At 45.4% G+C, this 20,638-nt stretch overlaps 1 protein-coding gene across 1 annotated transcript in view; it reads left to right on the top strand.

Annotated features, from left to right (window-relative positions):
• GPC1 (glypican 1) overlaps positions 1-20,638 on the top strand; it is a 207,058-nt gene that overhangs the window by 94,044 nt on the left and 92,376 nt on the right. Inside the window, exon 2 of the mRNA XM_066556882.1 lies at positions 10,774-10,932. Within this exon, the coding sequence (XP_066412979.1) occupies positions 10,774-10,932 (159 nt within the window). The remainder of the gene's footprint in view (positions 1-10,773; positions 10,933-20,638) is intronic.

The raw sequence follows: 20,638 nt of genomic DNA, 5'->3' as shown, positions 1-20,638 counted from the left end.
ACAGAAGTTGCCTAAAATACATTTCTATGGTAAAATTTTGGGCACATGCACTGTAAGCCACACTGAGATCTAGCAGGGTGTTGGAGTTTTAAATGTTCATCCCAGTTTAAACCTGGTCCTCTGGATCCACCTCTCTGTGTAGGGGTGAAAGGTGATGGTTTGATGTTTGTGGAAAGAGAGATCTGTTTGTGAAGCAGTTCTGGCAGGATCAGACTGATGTCCTTATCCCCTCTCACCCCTGGATTAATTTTAAGGGCAGAGGAGGTGGTCCCTAGGGATGTCCTCTGCATCTTCAGGTTTGCAGGCAGCTTTCTGTAATCTGCTTTTGGAAGATCAGATGGAGGCATAAAAAGAAGAGCAATGGCACAGGTTTCACTTATGTGCAACCAGAAGGGAAAGGCAGCATATTGAATTCCTTCTGCTGCAGATCTCTCACACAGCAGCTTCTGCAGGCTCCAGCCCGGATGCTGCTCCTTGTCCACCCCAGTTCTGCATCAGCTGCACCCATTCTGTCAAACTGGAAGTCTGCAATTCCATGTTCCCACAGGATGACCCCATATTGGCCGTTTGCTTTCATGGTGCCTCAAATTGTAGGGAAGGGCTCCACAGTTTGGCACTTTTACTGCTGGCCAAAACATTCATGAGACAATTAAAGCAAAGCAATAGCTGAAGGAGAGCCAAGCGTTTTTGGGGCTGAAAAAAGCTTCAAGTTGCAAAGTGAAAAAGCCCACAGCAACCAGAACTTGCCCCTCCAATCCTGCACCTTCCCACATCCCTGCCAACACATACAGCAAGGAGTTTTAGAGGAAGTATAAGCGCTTCTAATTTATGGCATAAGTCAACAACTCTTCATAGGTGAAGTCTCTTAATTTTTTACAGAAATCTAAAAAAGGATTATCTTGAATTTGTGGGGTTTAGACAATTCAGACATGCATATTTTTATTTTTAGCTTTGGTAAGTGTACACACATCTATGGAATTTCAGATTAATGAGCTTCATTTAACCTAATCTCTTCAATTTTGAGGCATGGGCATTTTGGTTTTGCAAACTCTCAGAATCAGATTCAGGTCCAAAAACTTTGTTTAATAACTATTTAAAAATAAGGGGGTTTGCAAATTCAGGAGTCATTTTCATTCTTACCAGCAGACAGAGGGATTGAGGGTTTTTTAGCTTTCTGATTTTTCCTTGGGAGATCTTTGTTGCTAGAGAGTCAGACCCTCCTTGTGTGCACAGAGCAGCTCACCTGGGCAAGCTGGCAGCCAGGAGTGGCCTGTGCCCTGTGCAGCCTTCCCAGCCTTCTCCTCTGGTGTGGTACACCCTGCTCATCCCACTGGGCTGCAAGGGTGGCAGAGGGATAAGGAACAGGGGGTACCTTCCAGGAGCCCAGGGCTGAGGAAGCCCAGAAAGATGATTTCATGGTTTTCACACTAGCATCAACTGCTTGAGTTTTGCTGAGGTTGGAAGGCAATGTTCTCTAATTGCTGACTCCTCCATGAGAGGTTAATGCAGGTTCTTCTTTGCACTGAAATGATTGGGACCAGCCATAGCACTCCTCATTCTTGAGCAATGGTTTTACAAGCTTGCTGAAGCTGTTTAGTGTCTATCTCAAACCAACCCCAAGGGCAGTACCACTATTTTCCTTGCAGAGCTTTAGCAAGTGAACTGGAAAAGCCTTTTGGTTTTGTCCCTTCCTCAAGTTCCTGACATGGATTATATGAATTATTGCCCCAAAGTTTGGGGTTTTCTAATAGAGAATAATCCAAAGGCCTTCATCTGTAAAACTTCTTAGAATGAACTACATCTTTAATCCTTAGTTTACTACCCAGATTCCTTTTGTAGTCAGATCCTACTGGCAGTGAGTTGCCAGGCATGAGGAAGAGCTTACAGTGTCTCCAATAGATATTTTTCTGAGAAGAAGCTAGTAAAAAAGATTCTGCTTAATGAATTGCTTTGCCTCTTATGTAATAACATATTTATGTTGTTATGAAGCCTGCAGTGAAGCTGCATCTGATAAGAGTGATAGGTTTCCAGTTTGATCTTATTTTAGATTGCAGCAAACTGAGGATAAAAAGACTCTTTGTTCCAAGAAGAAAAAACAGAACCAAACATCTGGTGAGAAGCTGATGTGCTCAGGACAACTCTGAAAGAGGTTGATAGTGATGGATTGCGACACCCAACTTCAATAGGTCCCCACAAGTGTTTTGTGAAAAGACAAGATAATTCTTTCCTTGTCTAAGATTCATTTTAAAAGTTTTCTGGTTTTCGGGGAGAGGGAAGAGTGTAACAGGGCACTCCCTGTGTGTTTCTCCATTATTCTTGCAACTGCTCTAGTTTGGACTGAAGGCTTCTTTCAGGACTGATTTACTTGGAGAGTGTTAATTGTAAACCATGTCCTAACTCCAGTGGGAGCCTTTCATAATGGATCATCTCCTGTAGCAGTCCTGCTCAGAAGCACCCCCACTGTGTGTCCAGTGCCCACCTGGGGTGTGTTGGATTCAGTGTGTTCAGTCAGTTCTGCTAGCTGGAGGTCTTTCACTGCTTGTGGTACATGTGGATTTGGCCCTTGTTCTTTCATTCCTCTCTGAACCACTGAAAAAGATGTTTTCTACTGCAAATTATAAAGCATTTCCTACTCTGTCCTTAAATACAGGCTTGGATTGTTTCACCCTGTGCTGATTCCTGCTGTGTGTGCACAGCTCAGAGACAGGCCCATGTAGCTAAAGGCAGGTCCTGAGAGAAACTGGGGCAGCAGAGTGATGGGAAGGGATATTCTGTTTCATTCTGAAAGACACTCCCAAAACCCAAAGGAGCAATGCGTGGGTGAAGTGCTTTCATGCAGAGCTTTTCACTAAGAATCAAGTCTGTTGTCAGCACTTGTGACATTTTCTCTGTTCCCTTCCTCTGGGCAGTTTGCCACTGTAACATACACAGATGACATTAGGATTTGCAGACTGTCGTTTCTGAAGGCACTCTTATCTAATCTGTACTTAGTATTTTTCCAGGACACGGAGGTGGCTCTTTCTCCTCTGTTAATTAACTTTTTTTTGCCCATGTTTGCCTGTCTTATAAATTCCTCTGACATCAGGGTCTAGGATTAAACAAATTGATACCACACTTCCAGTGTGTGTGAGCTTGACACTGAGCTGACAGCCTTGGAGCCTGAAGTATTTTGACACATGAACAGAGCAAATACAGAGGGAAGTGCTGTTCAGCCTCCTCCACATGCTCCTGCCAGGCTCCCTGCTTGAGCAGCCTGTGTCAGTACTAATGGGGCAGTCCCAAAGTCCTCCCACCCATCAGTGGGTTTCTGCTGGAGGTGCCTGTTGTGACATTTCTCACAAGTACCTGTATTTATTCACTGTGTCAGGTTCTCACTGTAATGCAATTACAGAACAGCACTAACCTGGTAGGAAGCCAACTCCATGCAGTAGCCAGATTAAGTTGTCTTATTTGGTTAACAGTATTTTGATAGTTTATTAAATCCTAGTAGGAGTAGAAAGATAAGAGTGGAAAGAACAAATCTTATGGATTATCTGCTCTTGGTTGTTCACTCCTGTTGGTATAATCCTGGTCTGAATGATGAGCTGTGGGAAGAGGCCTTTAATGTTTTGCTATTGTCCCATCTTAAACATGTGCATTGCTTTATCAGAATAAGCATATTCTCTAGCTATTTTTTCCAGTTTGCTGTTTTTATCACTGATGTGGAACATGGTGCTTGTTTTCTTTATCTGGAACGAAAACATTAGTTCATCTCAGATAGCACAAGCTATTTGATCAGCCTTCAGATGGCAAGGCATTACAAAAGCTGCTGACGTGGGACAAATCCAGACCTGTGCTGTGCAGCTTGAAAAGACTTCATGCCCTTGTTTTCAGTCCCCTGAGATAACCAGCTACTCACCCAGCAGCAGCAAAGGGATAGGACTGATTGTGCCAGAGACAAACCCCTCTCTCCTTACTGAGGCCAGGAGGCAGCAGGGATGTGTGTGGGGTCACCGATGTGGATGCAGGGGTGAGAGAGAGAGCCCCTGCCTCTCTGCAGTCCTGCTCCTGTGTCAGCTGTGACACTGCTCTGTGGTGGCCTTGGGCCAGCTGAGATTAGCCTGGGTCTTGCCACAGAGCAGGAACTGAGGTCCATGAGTGGCTCCTGTGGGGTGCTGTCCTCTCCACCTTGCTGCATTAGCTCCCAGGCCAGCTCATCCGAGATGTCCCTGAGTCCATGGCAGGGCTGGTTTCCAGCTGCACCCTGCCACCTCTGCTTCCCATCCTGAGAGTGCATCTTCCTAGGAAGTGCAGGAAAAGAAGGACTTCATTTGAGCACAACTCTTCCTCATGACCATATGCTTCCCCCTGTCACTGTCGTATTTTCTGAAAAATCCCTTCGCCAGGATTTCTTCTCCTGGGAAGCCTCAGAAAAGAATGAAAACAATAATTATCTGACTGCTTCTCCTGTGTTTGCTGCTTTGGAATGTGGCTTGGACATTGTTTACTAACAGGTGCATGTTTGATTGGTTCCATGTGAATTGTTTTTAATTCATGACCAATCACCATCAGCTGTGTCAGACTCTCTGAGTCTGTCATGGGTTTTTATTATTCATTCTTGTTAAGCCTTCTGTCTGTTTCTTCAGTATAGTTTTAGTATAGCATTCTATAATATCATATCATAACATATCAAATCAGCCTTCTGAGAACTTGGAGTCAGATTCCTCATCTCTCACCTCGTCCTGGGGACCCCACAAACTCAACAGCCCCCTCTTTCTGGGCCAGCCCACAGCCCTGCTCCACCTTGCTGTCCTCAGCCTGCAGTATCACTGGGACCAGGGAGAACACGGTTCAGTGCATTTTGATCACAGTGTTTGCTGTATGATACTTGATATTCAGGCTTGCTGTGACTCCCCTGACATTATGTGCAAACTGAAGCCAAAATGATGATACTCTTAATACGTAATCAGAAAATAGAAGATATCGTATTTTGCCAACAGCTGACTGCAAATCAAAGGAACAGGCTGCACAGCTAACATCTGCCTTTGCAATATGGGAAAAGATCTGATTGTCACTCTGCTTAATAGAGCAGTCTGGTCTCTGGTTCAGTTTGATGGTAGCAGCTACAACAGGGGCTGAGCTGTACAGCTGGGCACCTTACAGGTGTTATGGGGTGTAGGTGTTTGGCAGAGCTTGCCAGCAGGTGGTTCTCAGTGAGAAGGGCATGAAAACTTTTCCTAGGCTGGTCAGCCAGGATTATCTCCTGGTCCAAATGTTTTTTGGGTACCCCTGTTTCCCCTTAGGAGTTATCTGAGGCAAGCCTGGGATTCCAGGTAGCATCATGGTACTGGTGCTGGCTGTGCTGTCAGCTCCTTATTAGCACGTGCCACATTGTGTTCTCTGGAAAGATGTGTATTTGAAGATGAATGGGACAGGAGCACCTGAAGCAGGAAAAGCTGGGAGGCATAAGGAAAGGAATTTACTTTCACTGCACTACCTCTTTGCAAGGTATTTTTAACATCTGTACCACCTCCAGGCTCATTTTGCATCAGCTGTAGATACTCTGACATGGTTTTAAAAAAAATAAAAAAAGAGAACCCATATTCTAAACTAGTGTTTTGTCCTCAGTTCCTGGCTGTGATGCTCATTAGCCTGGATGGGATTTAGGTGTGAGGAGGGAGAGGCCAGCAGAACAGTGGTGCCTACCAGGGACAGTAGGAGAGGACTGGAGCTCCTCAGCTGCCAGGTGCTCTCAACTCTCTGGCTGCACCTGGCCAGGGGCTGTGTCCTGGCATCCCTGCCATGCCTGGCATGCCTTGCACTTCAGCAGGCCTGATTGCCTGAGACATCCACCCAGAAACCCCCCAAGAGGGAGCTTGGCCTTGGGTTGTTCCTGGCATGGGGGGCTGGACTGAGGCTAGGAGCATGAAATGAGCTGTTGGAACAGTTTGGAGAGCGAGTGGGAGGAGGGTTACAAATATGAGGGAAGAATTATGATGGATTTATCACAGCCTGAAATAAATTAACCTCTGGGAGGAATGATTTTGTAATAATTTGCATTTAGATACTCTGACACAGCCACATAACCCCAAACCTTCTGCAAACATTGTAATTAATTCAATCTCCAACATCCTGTGAGAGGGATAGAAATAGCACCATTTACATGGTTAAAGGAGCCAAGGACTCTTCTCTCAGTATTGAATTTTACACCCCCGTGACTGCCCTTCTGTCTTGTTTCCAGAGCCTCCTGGTGGGGTGAAAGGCAGGAGCAGTGAACAGCTGGAGAGCTTTCCTGGGCACAGCTCCTGAGCTCCTGGGTGTTACAGCACACAGCCCATGGCAGGGAGCCCATGGGCAGGGCAGAGAGGCTGGGGCACATGGCAGAAGAAGCAGAGAGCTGAGCCCTGTCATAGCTGAGCCCTGTCTCAGCTCCTGGTAGTGGTGGCTGTGGGCAGGGCTGTTCCCCTGCAGGGACCCTGGGCCTAACTCCATCCTTGAGTGGAAAGTGGTCAAGTGCTTTAATATTCAGCACTCTGAAGTGCAGTAATGAATTTAATAGCCAAAATGATCTGCTAACCCAGCCAGCTTGAGAGGGTGTTTCAAGGACAATCCAAGCTTGTAGCTATGCAGTGGGATATTCTCTTGTCATCAGCCTCCTGCCCATTCCTTTCCATTCCAGGACAGTTAATCATAAATGAGATACTTGCTTGATGCTGTTTTCCTGCCTGCTCTACCCTATTTCCATTTCCATGGGACTGTGCAGTGGGTGGGTTACATCCCACCCCAGCTTCAGCAGCTTTTGCAGGACAGCTGGCTCTTCCAGAGAGACCCAGATTGAACCTCCTCACACTGTGACTCTGCAAGGCTTGGGCAAGCTGATTGTTTTCAGAGCATCTTCTCTTACTTACAGATGTGTTGTAAATCCAGGGTTCTCTGGGCATGACCCAGAGCTGGCCTTGGTCACTGGAAGCCTATCCATCATCCCCCAGGAGATTTGAGCAGCCCTCCTTTTGCTGCCAGTTTGCTTCTGCTATGCCTGTCTGCTTTCTGCAAAGCTCTTGCAGGGGTGGGAACACATGCTGTCCAACAAGTGGTGAGCAACAGGTCAGCTGTACACAGGGAGAACTTGTGTGGCTCAGCAGCAGGCAGAGGACACACCCTCCATCGTGGACATTTACTCCTTGTAAAACACCTCTGGCTCTCTGTAGTTTTCTGGAGATATCTCCTGCCAAGTGAACCCAAAGATATTTATAGTGTGAGCTTCAGCAATAGGACAAAGGCAGGTTGGCAAACAAAGGGACTTTGAAATATAAGGAGAACCAAAATATGCTCTGGAGCACATTTATTTTGGAATCAATAGAAAAAGGTTAAATAATAATAGTGAATGTTTCCAGGGTGGGTCACGTTGAAAAGCAAAGAAAGCAAAGCATGTTCACAGTGCTGTAAGACTGTTCTGTGTGTGCTGAGTTTGAGTTACAGAGATAAATGATAAAAACTTTGCTTCCCACTGAGATAGAGTGTGGTGGTGCTGAGCACACAACACCTGCTGAGTACCTTACAAACACCTGCAGAAAGCTAAGATAAATGCTACTTCAAAAGGGATTGAAAATTCTCAGAGCTCAAGAATGGAAACAATTCTATATTCGATTCACAAAGTTGTGTAAAATTAACCAATTTCAGCTGTGGATGTGACTTTCCCCCTGCTCTCTGCCTGTGTTCCCCAGTCCCCCTGGGTTGTGTGGTGTCACAGCGGGGTTGGGGCTGTCCTGCTCAGGCACGCTGTGCCTCGCCCGGGCTGGGAGCGCTCCGAGCACTGTCTGGACGTGTCCCAGTTTAATGAGCACAGCTCTCCCTGCTGCTGCTCCTCAGGGAGCTCAGGCACGGGGCTCTTCCTCCCCTCCTCTCCTCCTGGGGACAATCCCCTCCCCGTCCCCCCGGGTTTCTACAGCCTGTGCAGGGAGCCTGCCTCAAGGGCAGCTTTGGTGAACGCATGGTGTCTCCTTGCAGGGACATCCATGTTTGCTCTCCCAGGCACACCTCCTGCCTGAATGCTGCTGGCAGCAGGCTGGGAGGTCAGGGATCCCCAGGGTTCCCACTGATTTCATGCAGTTTCCCAAAGCAGGGCGTTTGTAAAGGGCTGTTGGAGGCTTTGCCTGAGCCTGCCAGCCCTGACGGGTAATGGCGCCCAGAGGAAATGGCAGCAGTGCTCCTGTTGTGGAGCGCGAGGCCTCTGAGCGTGGCCAGGACCTCACCACCAAATTCACCATCAACTGGTGAATTCACCATCAACTGAGGAGGTAAAGGCACTTCTGAAAATGGCTGGGATCCCCTGGGATCCATTTCTTTGTTGATTAGCTTTTCAGAGAGGCCAGGCCCTGTAAAGGCCTCGCTTTATCCTGAGGGCATCGAGGCCCTCATAGACGGATGCATCCCACAGTAAAACTGCTGTGCACAAAACTTCTGTCCTTGCCAGAAATCCTGTGGCAGCAGAAATAGGATGGAAAAGGCCGGATAAGAAAAAAGTTTTTATAATTTGCCGTGACAGGAATCAAAGCCATGTCTTGTCAAAAAATTCCAGCTCCCTTTTCCTGCCTGTCTGTCACATGTCAGCAGCCCTGATACTGTACAGATAAATACAGCTCTACAGAAGGGAGCCCAGGGAACGACTCAGAACAATCCAGTGAGGGAAGGAAAGGCTCAGGCAAGCTCTGGAACTCAGCTGTCATTTGGTGTAGCATGTAGCCCCACATTTCTCTTCACAGAGAAAAGCAAGGCACAATTCTTCCCAAGAATATTCTTACCTCATTTGCTGTGCCTGTGTTTGTGCCACAGCAGAATGCAATATGGAGATTGTTTACCCACAGTGATGGGGTTTTGTTCCCTTGGCCTGTCAGGGCCAGGTGTGTGTGTGTGTGTGTGTCAGGACTGTTGGGTGACAGTCACCAGATTCTGGGCAGTTCTGTGCAGGGTTGAGTGCTTGATAGATTCAGTTTAGATGTAATGTAACATAGTGTAATATAGTATAGAATAATATAGTATAATAAAGTAATTAATTAGCCTTCTGATAAGATGGAGTCAGATGCATCATTCTCTCCCCCCGTCGGGGGTTGCCTGTGAAATTCAATAGTGGCAAGCATGGAGCCACATGATATTTATATTTGACTCTTGAGGTTTTACATTGAAGCAAGTTGCTGCTTTTCCTGCTGATTTGGGCACTCGTGGGGACAGAGAGTGGGCACAAAGGGAGACAGGCAGCCCCAGCACACACCACCCTGACACTCCTCTCAGCTGGCAGCACAACACAAGGCTGGAGATGGGATGAGTTTCTCTCCTACAGAAGCTGGTGAGCAGCAATTCCTGTCGTGTAGACAGGAGGACTGGCAGTGCAGATGCCCATGGTAGCCTGTTTGCCGAGGGCAGGCTCACCCCACACCCTGCAGAGGTTGCTCAGGGGTCATCTGTGAGCAGGAATGCAAGGGCCAGCAAAATACAGACTCATCCTGAATGGCTTCTATCAACTACAGAACATTCCAGTTGGTCTAAGGCTGCTAATGAGATAACTTTAACAAGGCTAGGACACACACCGAGTTTCAGAGACTCTTTACCACCCATTTGCTAAGAGCTTTACAATGGAAATAGCTAAGGACTTTATGGGTAACTCTGGAGGCTGCGCAGGTTCAGGATTTGAAGCTGTTTAGACACAAGATAAAACAAAATTTTAAAGATGTTTGGGCTCACCTGTGACATTAAGACAGCAGTCCTGTAAAAGTGCCAGCAAAATCATTGGCAATCCCAATCAAATTTTCTTAAACATGGTAACTGTTTGGTAATTGGTTTATCTCAGAACATGCTTGGAACAAGAGGGGTATTTTATTGAATTTTTTTAATAAATGTTTGATTTCATTCAAATGAATTCTTATTGCTTGGGTAAGGAGAAACATAGGGTGTGTTTGCAGGTGGATGTGTTTTTGTAAGGACTCATAAGAACCTGAGCAATTATTTTTTAAATGTTGCTGACTTTGCCTATGCGAGCACTCTCTTCTCCACAGTCAAGAAATTGCAGAGGGCAGGAGAAGCTCCACAATGGAGAATTTTTCAATTTGACTGCTGAGTCCTCTTACCTTTCCTGTTCTTCCTTACAGCAAAGGGTGATTTTCAATCAGTGATTGTCAGAGCAACCTTTTTTGGGGTGGCCTTGTCTCTTTCCAGGAGATTAATTTTTGACTGAAAATTTCAATACATGTGGAGGGGACTTAGCCACCCAAATTCCACTGACATTCATCACATGTCTGTCTCTTGAAAACTTCCCACTAGCTTCACCTCTCTGCTTAAGGAAATGCCTTCTCAGGCTACATTTGGTAGGGCAGGGAGCACTTTGGAGTTGTTTCTTTTTTTCCTTACAAAGCAGTTTCAAATGGCTGTGCTAATGTACGTATTAAGTCTAATGAGTACAGCTGTCATTTAATCAGACTTTCATGTCTTCTGGGATTCTAGGCAGAGATGGATTCTAGGACAGACTTTGAGCAGGAGACTTTCCCTTCTCCTTGCTCCAAATACAAATTTTTTTCCTTGCTTTTTCTTCCCCCACAGTCAACAGTGAGAAAATGTGTGCCTGTATTGATACCATCCACTGTATTAAAGCAGAAGAACTGAAATTAGGTGGTAAATTTGACAGAAAGACCTGATGCAGATCCAGGTTATCAGGGAGCTGGGCTATTTTTAAGCTGAGATTGTCCAGCATTTTCTCCCTTTTCCAGACCTGGCCATTAAACAGAATTTTCTCTCTCTTTTTAGGGGAGCACCTGCGAATCTGCCCACAAGGCTACACCTGCTGCACCAGCGAGATGGAGGAGAACTTTGCAAACAAAAGCCGAAGTGAATTTGAAGCCATGATGAAAGAGGCCGGTCGCTCTGTGCAGGCCATCCTGACAGCACAGCACAGGAGCTTTGACAGTAAGTAAAACCTGCCTGCTTCCCTCTGCTCAGGATCCACTCACTGCTCAGTGTTCCAGGCACTGTTGGAGCCAGGAGTTGGTGTTTGACACGTTTTCCTCTGCATCTCACTCAACAGTTTGCGTGAAGCATTGAGCTGCTGGAATTGTAGGAATTGTACCTCTGGCAGTGTTTCTGTAAGACCAAGGCAGTTTGAGATCCCCATTTCAGAGCAGCCACTGCAGGAGGCTGGCAGACACCGGTGTGCCTTGGCACTGACACAGCTGGGACAGGCGTGCTGAAATCAGCTCCTACCACAGCAGAGTAGCATTTGAGGCAGTGATGTAAAACCTGGCACTGTGCCTTGAACTGTAAGTTGAACAATATTGCAAAGGTGACTGGATAGGCCTCAGTAGGTGGGGAGAGTTTAAGGAGACATGGATTTTTCTGGCCCTTTCCGTGTAGGTTGCAAGTGAAAAGGACGTTAGTACGTATTGGATGCCTATAACTGTCAGTTTCATACAAACATCAGGAGATGTTACAGAGCAGGAAAGCTCTTAGAGACTGTGGTGCATAAGATGTTGTGGAGAAACATTCTCTCCAAAGTCCAGTATCCCTCCTAACCTAAGCAAAGGCTAAGGATGGCTCTCCTACTTTTATTGTTTCCTGAAAAATCCATTTTGCAGTGCACAGTGAGCCTGGAGGTCTGAAGGCCACTGTAAATAAATGGTTTACTGACAAAATTGAGATGACCTGTGATTCAGAAACTGTATCCATTATCAGATTTTGAAGAAGGTCAGACACTTAGAATCATGGCCCTCCTAACTTTATCAAACAGTCATCATCACGGAGTTACCGTGAAAAGGAGTCGGGAAAGAAGCTGTAATAGCCAGAAAGGTGGAACTGGAAATTCAAGTAGTAAATAATAGAACTAAAGAAATAAGCCTGACCTTCAGGCTTATAACCAAGATGATGAAGTGCTTTTACACTAAATAGGAAGAAAAGGCAGTGCATCTCTGCAAAAGGCATTGTGTGTGTGGCCAAGGTTGGCCACAGCAAAGGTATTCCTTTATAAGCTCAAAATTAATTGATTTTCACCTGCTTTAAAAGGTGACAATCAGGCTTTTTCAAAGAGCCTGACAATGGTGGTTGCTCAGACTGATGTCTGAATGGGACCTGACGCAGCTGCTGCTGAGCACAATCCCCAGCCTCTGAAATCCAGCCCTCCACAGGGGTTAGTGCTTGGCACCCCCTCTCTCCACTCCCTGTCACTGCACTGGCTGCTGTGTCTGCTCTTTATTTTCACCACAGCCACTCCAAAGAGCAGAGTTCTGCATCTGACAAGTAAGAGAGTGCAAAATTTGATGGAAGTGTTGAGGATTATACTAATAAGCAGAAATTTCCTAGTGGGGAACTGGTTTAGTCTAAGTGTGATATTTTGGTGGATTAATAGTAATAATAACAGCAATAAGAGTAACAGTAAGCAAAGCAAAGTATATAAAAGGAGGATGCTTGTGCTGTCAGTTAGAGCCATTTGGTTTTATTCCCCAGTATTTTATTTTATTTTGGTTTTATTCCCCAGAATTTTACAAAGATAAAGCTTCATTTCTGTGGTTCATACCCAAGTTTCTTTTAAGTATCAAACAAAGTAAATGTTCAATAAGCCAAGTATTACTTTTACAGACCATAATGCACAGATCATTGGTGTTCTGTAGTGGGAACAACCTCACTTGAGCCCACAGGCCAGGAAGATGTCTCCTGCTCCCATTATACCCTTTTCATGTGCTTAACTACCCTTGTAATCAATGCAGAGTTCATAATTTATGCAAGACATGATTAAAAAAATCATCATATTGTGTCTCAGTTTCAAGCATGACTTTTAAATAGTACTATTAATTTTTCTTTAGCTACTGCATAAATGGTTTGAAATTGAGGGAGTTTGGGGATGGGGCAATGGGATCACCTCAGCTCCTGAAACAATGCCACAGAAACTGCCCTAGCTTCCAGGAAATGTTATTAAGCTCACAGTCAACAAGACTTTTTCAGGTAGTGCTGCTTGGAGCTGTTCAATAAAGGAGTTTTTTATGTCACATGGATGAGTTCTAGTCTTGCTGGCACTGGATTTTGTTGGATTTCCTCAGCAGCAGCTTGGAGTGCAGCTTTTGGGGTTTCAGAGGTATCAATGCACAGCTTGTCCTCACATTAGGGATTTCATTTGGCCTTAGGAAGAGGCAGAGAGGCTCCACTGGGTGGGAATGTCCAACCCTTTCTCAAAGTATCTGTAGCCTGGAGATCAGATTATTCATGTATTCTCTGCTAGCAGGTGTGGCACACTGAACTTCAGGCCTGGAGCTGTCTTATTTTTGGATTGATCACAGCAGATCTGGTTCCTGTAATCTCACTGCTGATCATGGCAATAGTCTCTACTTGTAAATTCCCCAAGCTCCAGATGGAAAATAGCAAGGCTACAGCAATCTGCCTCTGAAGTAATGTTCTCCATGCCTGTGGTCAACATTTTGCTTTGGAGAGTAATTCATCCTTGCAGGTTGTGGTCTGCAAAGCCCTAAATTGTCAGCACGCCTCTGCTCTGAGCTGCAGCTTTGTGTTGTTGCAAGGAATTACAGAGTCTGTGGTTTCAGTCTCCCTGGCTGCTTTTGGGGCAAACATTCTGTGTCCAAGAGCTGAGTGCCCTTTATCTCATACAAAATACTTTTAGAGGAAATGCACGTGTGAGATACAGATGACATGCAATATGTAGCCATATATTCAAAAGTGAGGTTGTGGAATAGGATCCTACAGTCTGAGTGCTCTCTCTGCACAGCAGAGGACACATGGCTGGAGATGCCCTTCCTCCAGGATCTGCCAGGGCTAAATTTAAACAGCCTATGGTATTGCTTAGCTGCTTACCAGCACATTTGTTGTTTTGCTTTATGTGACTGTAGTTAGCAGAATTTGGAGACATCAGTTGCAAGCTATACATGTGGTTATAGGCTTGCTGTTACCCTTTTAACTGAAAAGGTAGCATTTCCTCTACAACCAATTGGCTTTAATAAAAAAAAAAAAAAAAGAAAAAGAGCCAAAAGCACAGACCATGAGTGATGGGAGCATATGCTTTTGATAACTCAGTGCTAGGGAGGATGTTGTGATCAGAGTAGAAGTATTTCATTAGCAGGATTAAAGGCACAAAATCTTTGTTAATTTTGATGGCCCAGGGCTCTTGGTCAGACAGGGAGGGAAATGTAGGTACTTGGGAGCAGGGCCTGTAGCAGATACCTACTTGAGGCTGCTAGGTTGGTTTTGGTTGGCATTTATTTGCCTGAAAAATATATATATATATATATATCCTATACTTAAAAAGAAAAGCATGAATAATAAAAATAAAAACAAGCTGGGGGTCTTAAAGGGAGCTGGGATACAGCCCCTGTTGAGACTCATCCTAAATACTGTTTTAAAGGTGCTTCCACTTCCAGCATTGATTGCAGAGTGTGCTTCTTTTCAAACTGGTATCTTGTCAGTGAATGGGGGAATTTCAGTATCTATTATTACAAAATTAAATACCTTGACAAGGAGCTTTGTCCATGCAGTGGTTCAGGATACAGATGTGAGCTGGCTGTGCCCCTCTGACAGCTGCAGAAGAGGACTGGCTCTTCAGTTGTGCTGGGAGAGAGTTACAAACATTGCTCGGGTCTGGGGGAGATTCCTGTGGAAAATGAGCTTTTTTTTGCTTCTCACACAACTGCATGCCAGTGTTGCTCACAATCATGGGAATTCTGAACTCCTGTCCTTCCCAGTACAAATTAAACTTGTACTGCCATACTCTGTTGCAGCAATGAGCCTGGAAAATCTTCTGGGCTGCTCAGAAAGGCTCTAGAGGTGATTTGTGGTGCGTGGTCAGAGCAGTCCCTTCCCAAGGCCGTGCAGTCAGGGCTGGCTGCAGAGGGCTGGAAAGAGGGAGCAAGAGCAAGCGGTGCTTGGAGTGACACTGAGGGGCTGCAAGCAGCAAGGAACAAGGCTGTTTGTCCAATCTTAGTGAAAGCTGAGTTGTTGAGAGTATCATCTTTGTCTGTCTCTCCATTTTCTCCCTTTTCCCCCACTTAAATCACTTTTTAATAATGCTGCAATGTTGCGCCAATCTTTCCTTTTGGTGCACTTAGCAAGCAGTCCCTGTGTGACTGCTGACCTTTAGCTGTGAACTCTGTCCTTTCAGAATTGTTTCATGTTTTCAGGAAATATCAACAAGCCAAAACAAAAAAACCTTGGCTTTTAGTCCACACTGCACAGTCTAAAAATGATTTGTAGCTCTCATAAAATCTATTATTTTTAAGCTGTTACAATCAAATGCAGATTAAAAATTTTGTGGTTTATAACTGGCTGGTCATTGGAAAGCTGATGTCATGTAAAAGCTTTCATAATGTCCAGTCTTGGTAGCTGGAAACTGCATATGCAGAAACACAGACCGTGCAGATAATTAACATCATTTGAGAGTTAGTTTCAGACAGTTACATATTTCTTATGAAGATGAATCATTGTTTTAAATGTTACAAGGTGGGCAACATCCTAGAAGCTGTTACACACTGATGGTTAAAATTTTACAGATTTCTAAAGGTCCCTTGTTTAAAGTTCAACCAAATGTGTCTTTGTCAGAGGAACTGGGTTATATAACCCTCAGTACCTACAGCTGCAGCCCCTAAGAGCACTGTTGGAGAGAGGCATATATAAATATTTTTGTTTTACATTCTCATATACTGTGAATGCTTAAGGAATCTAATCAGGAGGTTGTGGAGTAAGCCCAGCAGACAGAGCTCTGTTCTGGACTACAAAACCCAGACCTGAATCTGAATTTTGCTGGCGTTTTCTCAGTTGATGAGACCATAAACCAAGCCCTGATGACCTGAAATTTTAAAGTATCTGAATTTGGTGGCCCATGCAGCAAAGAGAGATGCAGGACTTCTCTGTGCAGGAAATGATTGACACAAGACCTGAGCAAGGGTTATCTGGGCCACCAGGGCTGCACTGCCTGTGTCCCCAGACGTGTTGTCCCAAATCATTGCTCCACACTTGCCGTGTCCTGCTGCCACTGCTCTCAGCCCTGGGTGTTTCCTGGAGGCATCGACGGTTTAGTGAGGTGCTGTCTAAAAGGCACTGTTTATTTAGAAACAGGGAAGAAGTGTTGTGCCTTAAAATGTGGAAATGCTGCTGTGTTTAGAAATAAGTCCCTTTGTTTCAGAGGTTGTGGAAGGGAGCACTTGTGGTGTGAGCAGAATTGCTCCAGCAGTCACGGGCTGTGCTCTGTGAGCTGCCTGCTCCTGCTGCCCCTGGCACCAGCACTGGCTGCTCCCTAGGGCCAGGAATTTGAGTCAGGACTTCAAATGTATTGCTTTTGATCCAGAAACCCCTAATTGCCTGGGAGCACTCTTTCTTGTGGTGACTCCCCAGGCCAGGCCTCTGCCCTGAAATTGTGGTGTGTGGCTCAGTTGGTGGCCTTGGCCATGGGCTCAGCACTGTGGGAGAGCTCTGACCTCGGGAGCATCCCTGGGCAGATGGGGGGCAGCAGGGCTCCCAGCACCCCAGGGGACAGCAGGCTCAGCTGCCCCTCTGGATATGTGCTGGGGATGTGGCATGGCTTCCATAGCTCACCTGAGCTTTGTCTGTCCTAGCATCAATCTTGCATTGGCTGTCTGCTGCCTCCCAGCTGCACATCTACTATGAAACAGTGCCTGTGCATGGGCAGTTTTTTCCAAATGGAAAAGAATGAGTGGGCCTAGAACATTTCAGCTCCTGAACAAAAGGCTGGTAGAGTCAGGGAGACTGAGTTAGAGGGGGGACTTAAGGGCAGGACGATGTTTGATCATCTTTTTTTAGTGGCGTGACAAAGGAATAGGAGGAAAAGAAACCTGGGAATGAGTCTCTTTCACTGAGTATTCATCACCTGCACTGCATTTTTGTGACAGGCCAGGGGCGACCTTTTTAGTAAAATTGCACTACTGAGAACACCATTGTTTTGTGCCTCTTTCTGCACAGTGCTTGGGCAGCATCATTCAGAAGAAGCCCATTTGTCCCACAGCTTTACCTCTGGGATGTGTTATCAAAAGGATTTAGAGGCCATCAAAGATGATTCCTCTGGCTCCCATGGACTTCCTTCCCTTAGGGTTGGTTTGAGGATGATACAGACAAAGAGAGCACCTCCTTTAAGCTGAAATAAAAAAGCAGAGTCTCAGGTGGATCCAGGACAGAGGAACAAATATGGGGGCTCCCTTGGAGGTGTCCATAGGAAAAAGGCAGCAAAGAGCCATGCTCATTTCATATCTTGCTCCCCCCAAGGAACCACCTTAAAAAACGGCCCAGCACCAGACAGGATTGGTGCTAGCCAGGCTGTCACTCCCCCACAGGCAGAGTCCAGAGAAAGGAGATGCTTTCATGTGTGGTGCTGAGCATCTCGTTTGGTATTTATGGGTTCCTGGAATGGGGTGCGGTGTCTGCCGAGGTGCATTCCTGGGCAGACAGGATTAATCCTGACAGGTCTCTGCCTCAGGGAAGCAAAGTTTAGGCTCACCTGTAACAGCTCCAGCACCTGGAGTTTTCTCTCTCCTTACAGCCGCTTCTCTTCACACAGAGTCTGGAAGGCTCTGCTCTGTGCTGCAGGGTATATTGCAATGTACGTGCAGCACTTTGCTTAACAGATGGCATAGGCACAATATTCTCTTTTATTGAAAGAAAAGAAAACAAAATGCTGGAGTGGCTGGGATGAGAGCACTGCACTGGGGTGCCTCCTGCAAGGGCCTGCACACCCCACGAGATGAGCAGATGAGCTGCTTCATCCTTGCAAAAGTCAGGTTAGGTGGAAAAGGTACATCAGGCATCTCAGCTTCGGCAGCTGTCACCTTGTTTTGTCACACACTCAAAAAAAGCTGCCTCTGAGTGCTCAGGGAACAGTGAAATGTGCATCTGCTTGGGGGCATAAAAGAAAGCACCTGCTCTTCTGAGATGCGGGATAACACAGGCATATTTTGCAAGAAATTAGTGATGCCCAGATAGTAATCTCAGAAGAAGGTGTTGGCAGAGTTTATTTTAACATTCAGGACACAGTGCATGAATCTCTTTGAAAGCCTCTGATTTCACAGAGCAGGCAGCCAAGCAGCCTAACTTTTATCACAGGTGCTGGTGTTGCCTTCAGTGGCTGCAGAGCCTCACTCCCAGATGGCTGGATGGAAGTCAGGGCAGGGAATGGGAGATGAGCAGCTGAGGTTTCTCTGCAGAAGAGCCTGAGTCTTGAACCACTTTGTGCTCAGCCATTTTCTAGCTGGTTTGCTGGCTTCACGTGAAGCAGTTGTCACCCTTCATCTTTGTGATGCTCAGTGTTTCTCCTAAGAGGAAAATAATAGGATTTCCTGGGCTGCTTTTATTGCAAAGAAGTTTAGGTGCTCTGAATCAGCTCTTGAGGGGATATTTTTGCTCCAACTTGATGTTTGACAAGAATTTAGTCTCTGTTCCCAGCCAGGTGCTGTGGATATTTGAGAGCATGGGGGGCTCCAGCAAGAAGATGCTGTCCCCACCTAGAGATCAGCAAACACAATGAGATGGGAAATATGCTACTGAAATATGTGGCATGTCCTGACATAGGAGCTTAGTTATTTTGAGTACTTCAAGGTATCTGTTCTCATTTGAGATGATAAAAGTACTTTGTTCTGTCTCACCAGAAATGCTTGCAGCAAACTGTTGATTCTGCTTTATTAATTATTGCCATTGAAGCAGCATAGAGCCAAGAAGTGCTGTAATGCACTGCAGGGCATCCTGCCTGTCTGAGCCTCAACCTATGATCCAAGGACTTGGTCTGAACACAAAAATAAACAGACAAACATCTGGTTTGGAGAAGTGGATTATGGAGGGAAGAGATGAGTGGAAGGTCATACCATGGGTTTGTGCTGGAGATGGGAACAGAGCTCAAGTCCCTGGGTGTTGAGTGAGGTGCAGGAGCACCTCTAGTTCATAAAACAGTGATCCTCTTCTAGTAAGACAGCAAAAAACATCGTGTCATTCCCTGTCTTACAGGGCTGTATCAACTCTGTTCTCAGCACCCCAGCCTAGGAGGGAGTAGGCACTGCCTCTAAATGCTCTCTGGTCATTGGTATTTGTGGCTTTTCTGTGTAAGGCCCCTTCTGAAGTGGAAGTAATGATCCAAATCATGAGGGAGGTCTGCAAACAACTTGTGTAAATGGGGGCAGGTGTATGGGAGTTTTTTGGTGTCAGGTAACCTGTTGTGATTAGAGGAGTTGATCTGGTTTTTGGAGTGTAATGTGAGTACCTGTAGTGCCAATAAGAGCTTGAAAGGCTGAGAATTGATTGTCTGCAGGAAGACTCAAAGATAATCCTTTCTTGTGGTAAAAAGAGGCTGAACACCTTCCCTGATGAACATTTCACCTTTGTATTTTCTATAGCTGCTTAAGGATGTAAACTGTTCACTTATCCCCCCCTTCCTATTCTTATTTTGTTTTCTCCCTTCAGGCCAACACAGCTTCTTGTTTAAAAGCACAGTTAAAATGGTGTAATGTGTGCAGAGCTTTTTCCAGTGCTTCCCTTCCTGTCCAGGCAATGTTGGGGTATCTCAATTCTATTTCTTGTATTTTCTGAAATTACCCATGGTAGAGGGAAAGAAAACTCTCATTTTACCCAGCAGTTCTGAAGAAACCAGATGGTGTTGCATCATTCTCATTAAACCTCTAGACTTGGCCAAGACACCAATGGGCTGAGTTTGTTTCACTGCAAAGAAAAATAGAAATCAGGAGTCCCAGCTTCTCTCAGGCCTGATATTACAAAATGTGAGTGCAGCATCAGGTGCTCTGAGGTGGTGACCCAGGCAGGATTAACAGGTTTTACTTCAGCTTGGTTGGGATCTTTAGGAGAGTACATGGAAAAAAGATTGAGGGGTTTTAAAGATTTGTCTTTAGTAATACTCCTTCTAATCCACAGCTTTCCCAGCAGGATCTCCCCTTTGCAGGAAGTTGTTTGACATTGCTCAGCAGTGATTCCTGCTGACCAAGGGGTAACATCAGCACACTCTTCACCCCCAGGCTGGAGAGAAACAGTGAGGCTGTTCATTAGTAGAGAAAATAAAAAGGATTCATTTTTTCTCTCTGAAGCACTTTGTTATTGATTACCCACCTTTGTTTTTGCTGTCGTGCTGGAACTCGTTTCCCTTTGTCTTAGCTCCATCTCCAAGCTGTACATCTTCACATTATTCACTATATCTGCCTTTTATTTTTCAAAGCAGTACAGTTAAGATTGTGAATCCTTTTAAACTCAGGGACTTTAAGATGCTGATAAAGGCAGAGGGTCATATAAAGGAATATATGTTTATATGTATGTATGTAGATAGATGTGTGTATTTCAGTTGAAAGGAATTGCTGTGTTCTTTTGTAGGTGTTGCTGGGAATGAATATTATAGTACTTTTACATGTTGAGAGGTAACAAGCTTGTTAATTTGACTTTGGAATACCACAAATATCTAGTTAAATGTGAATGCTAAATTGTGGCTCTCCAGCTGTTCTTAAACAGAAAGGAAGCTCCAAATGAAGGAGACATCAGATACAAAAAAGAGGAGCAACCTTACTGTGAGTATGGAGGGGATTCAATTTTTTGGTTTTCGCTTCCAGTAGGGTTTAGCAAGAAATGCAGCCTGTGGTGACTGTCTCTGCTCTGCAGGGTCCCAGGCTGTGTGGCCATGATAAAA

The sequence above is a fragment of the Molothrus aeneus genome, chromosome 10 (genome assembly GCF_037042795.1).
Source record: "Molothrus aeneus isolate 106 chromosome 10, BPBGC_Maene_1.0, whole genome shotgun sequence".
NCBI lineage: Eukaryota > Metazoa > Chordata > Aves > Passeriformes > Icteridae > Molothrus > Molothrus aeneus.
This window is presented reverse-complemented; position numbering and strand designations above follow the sequence as displayed.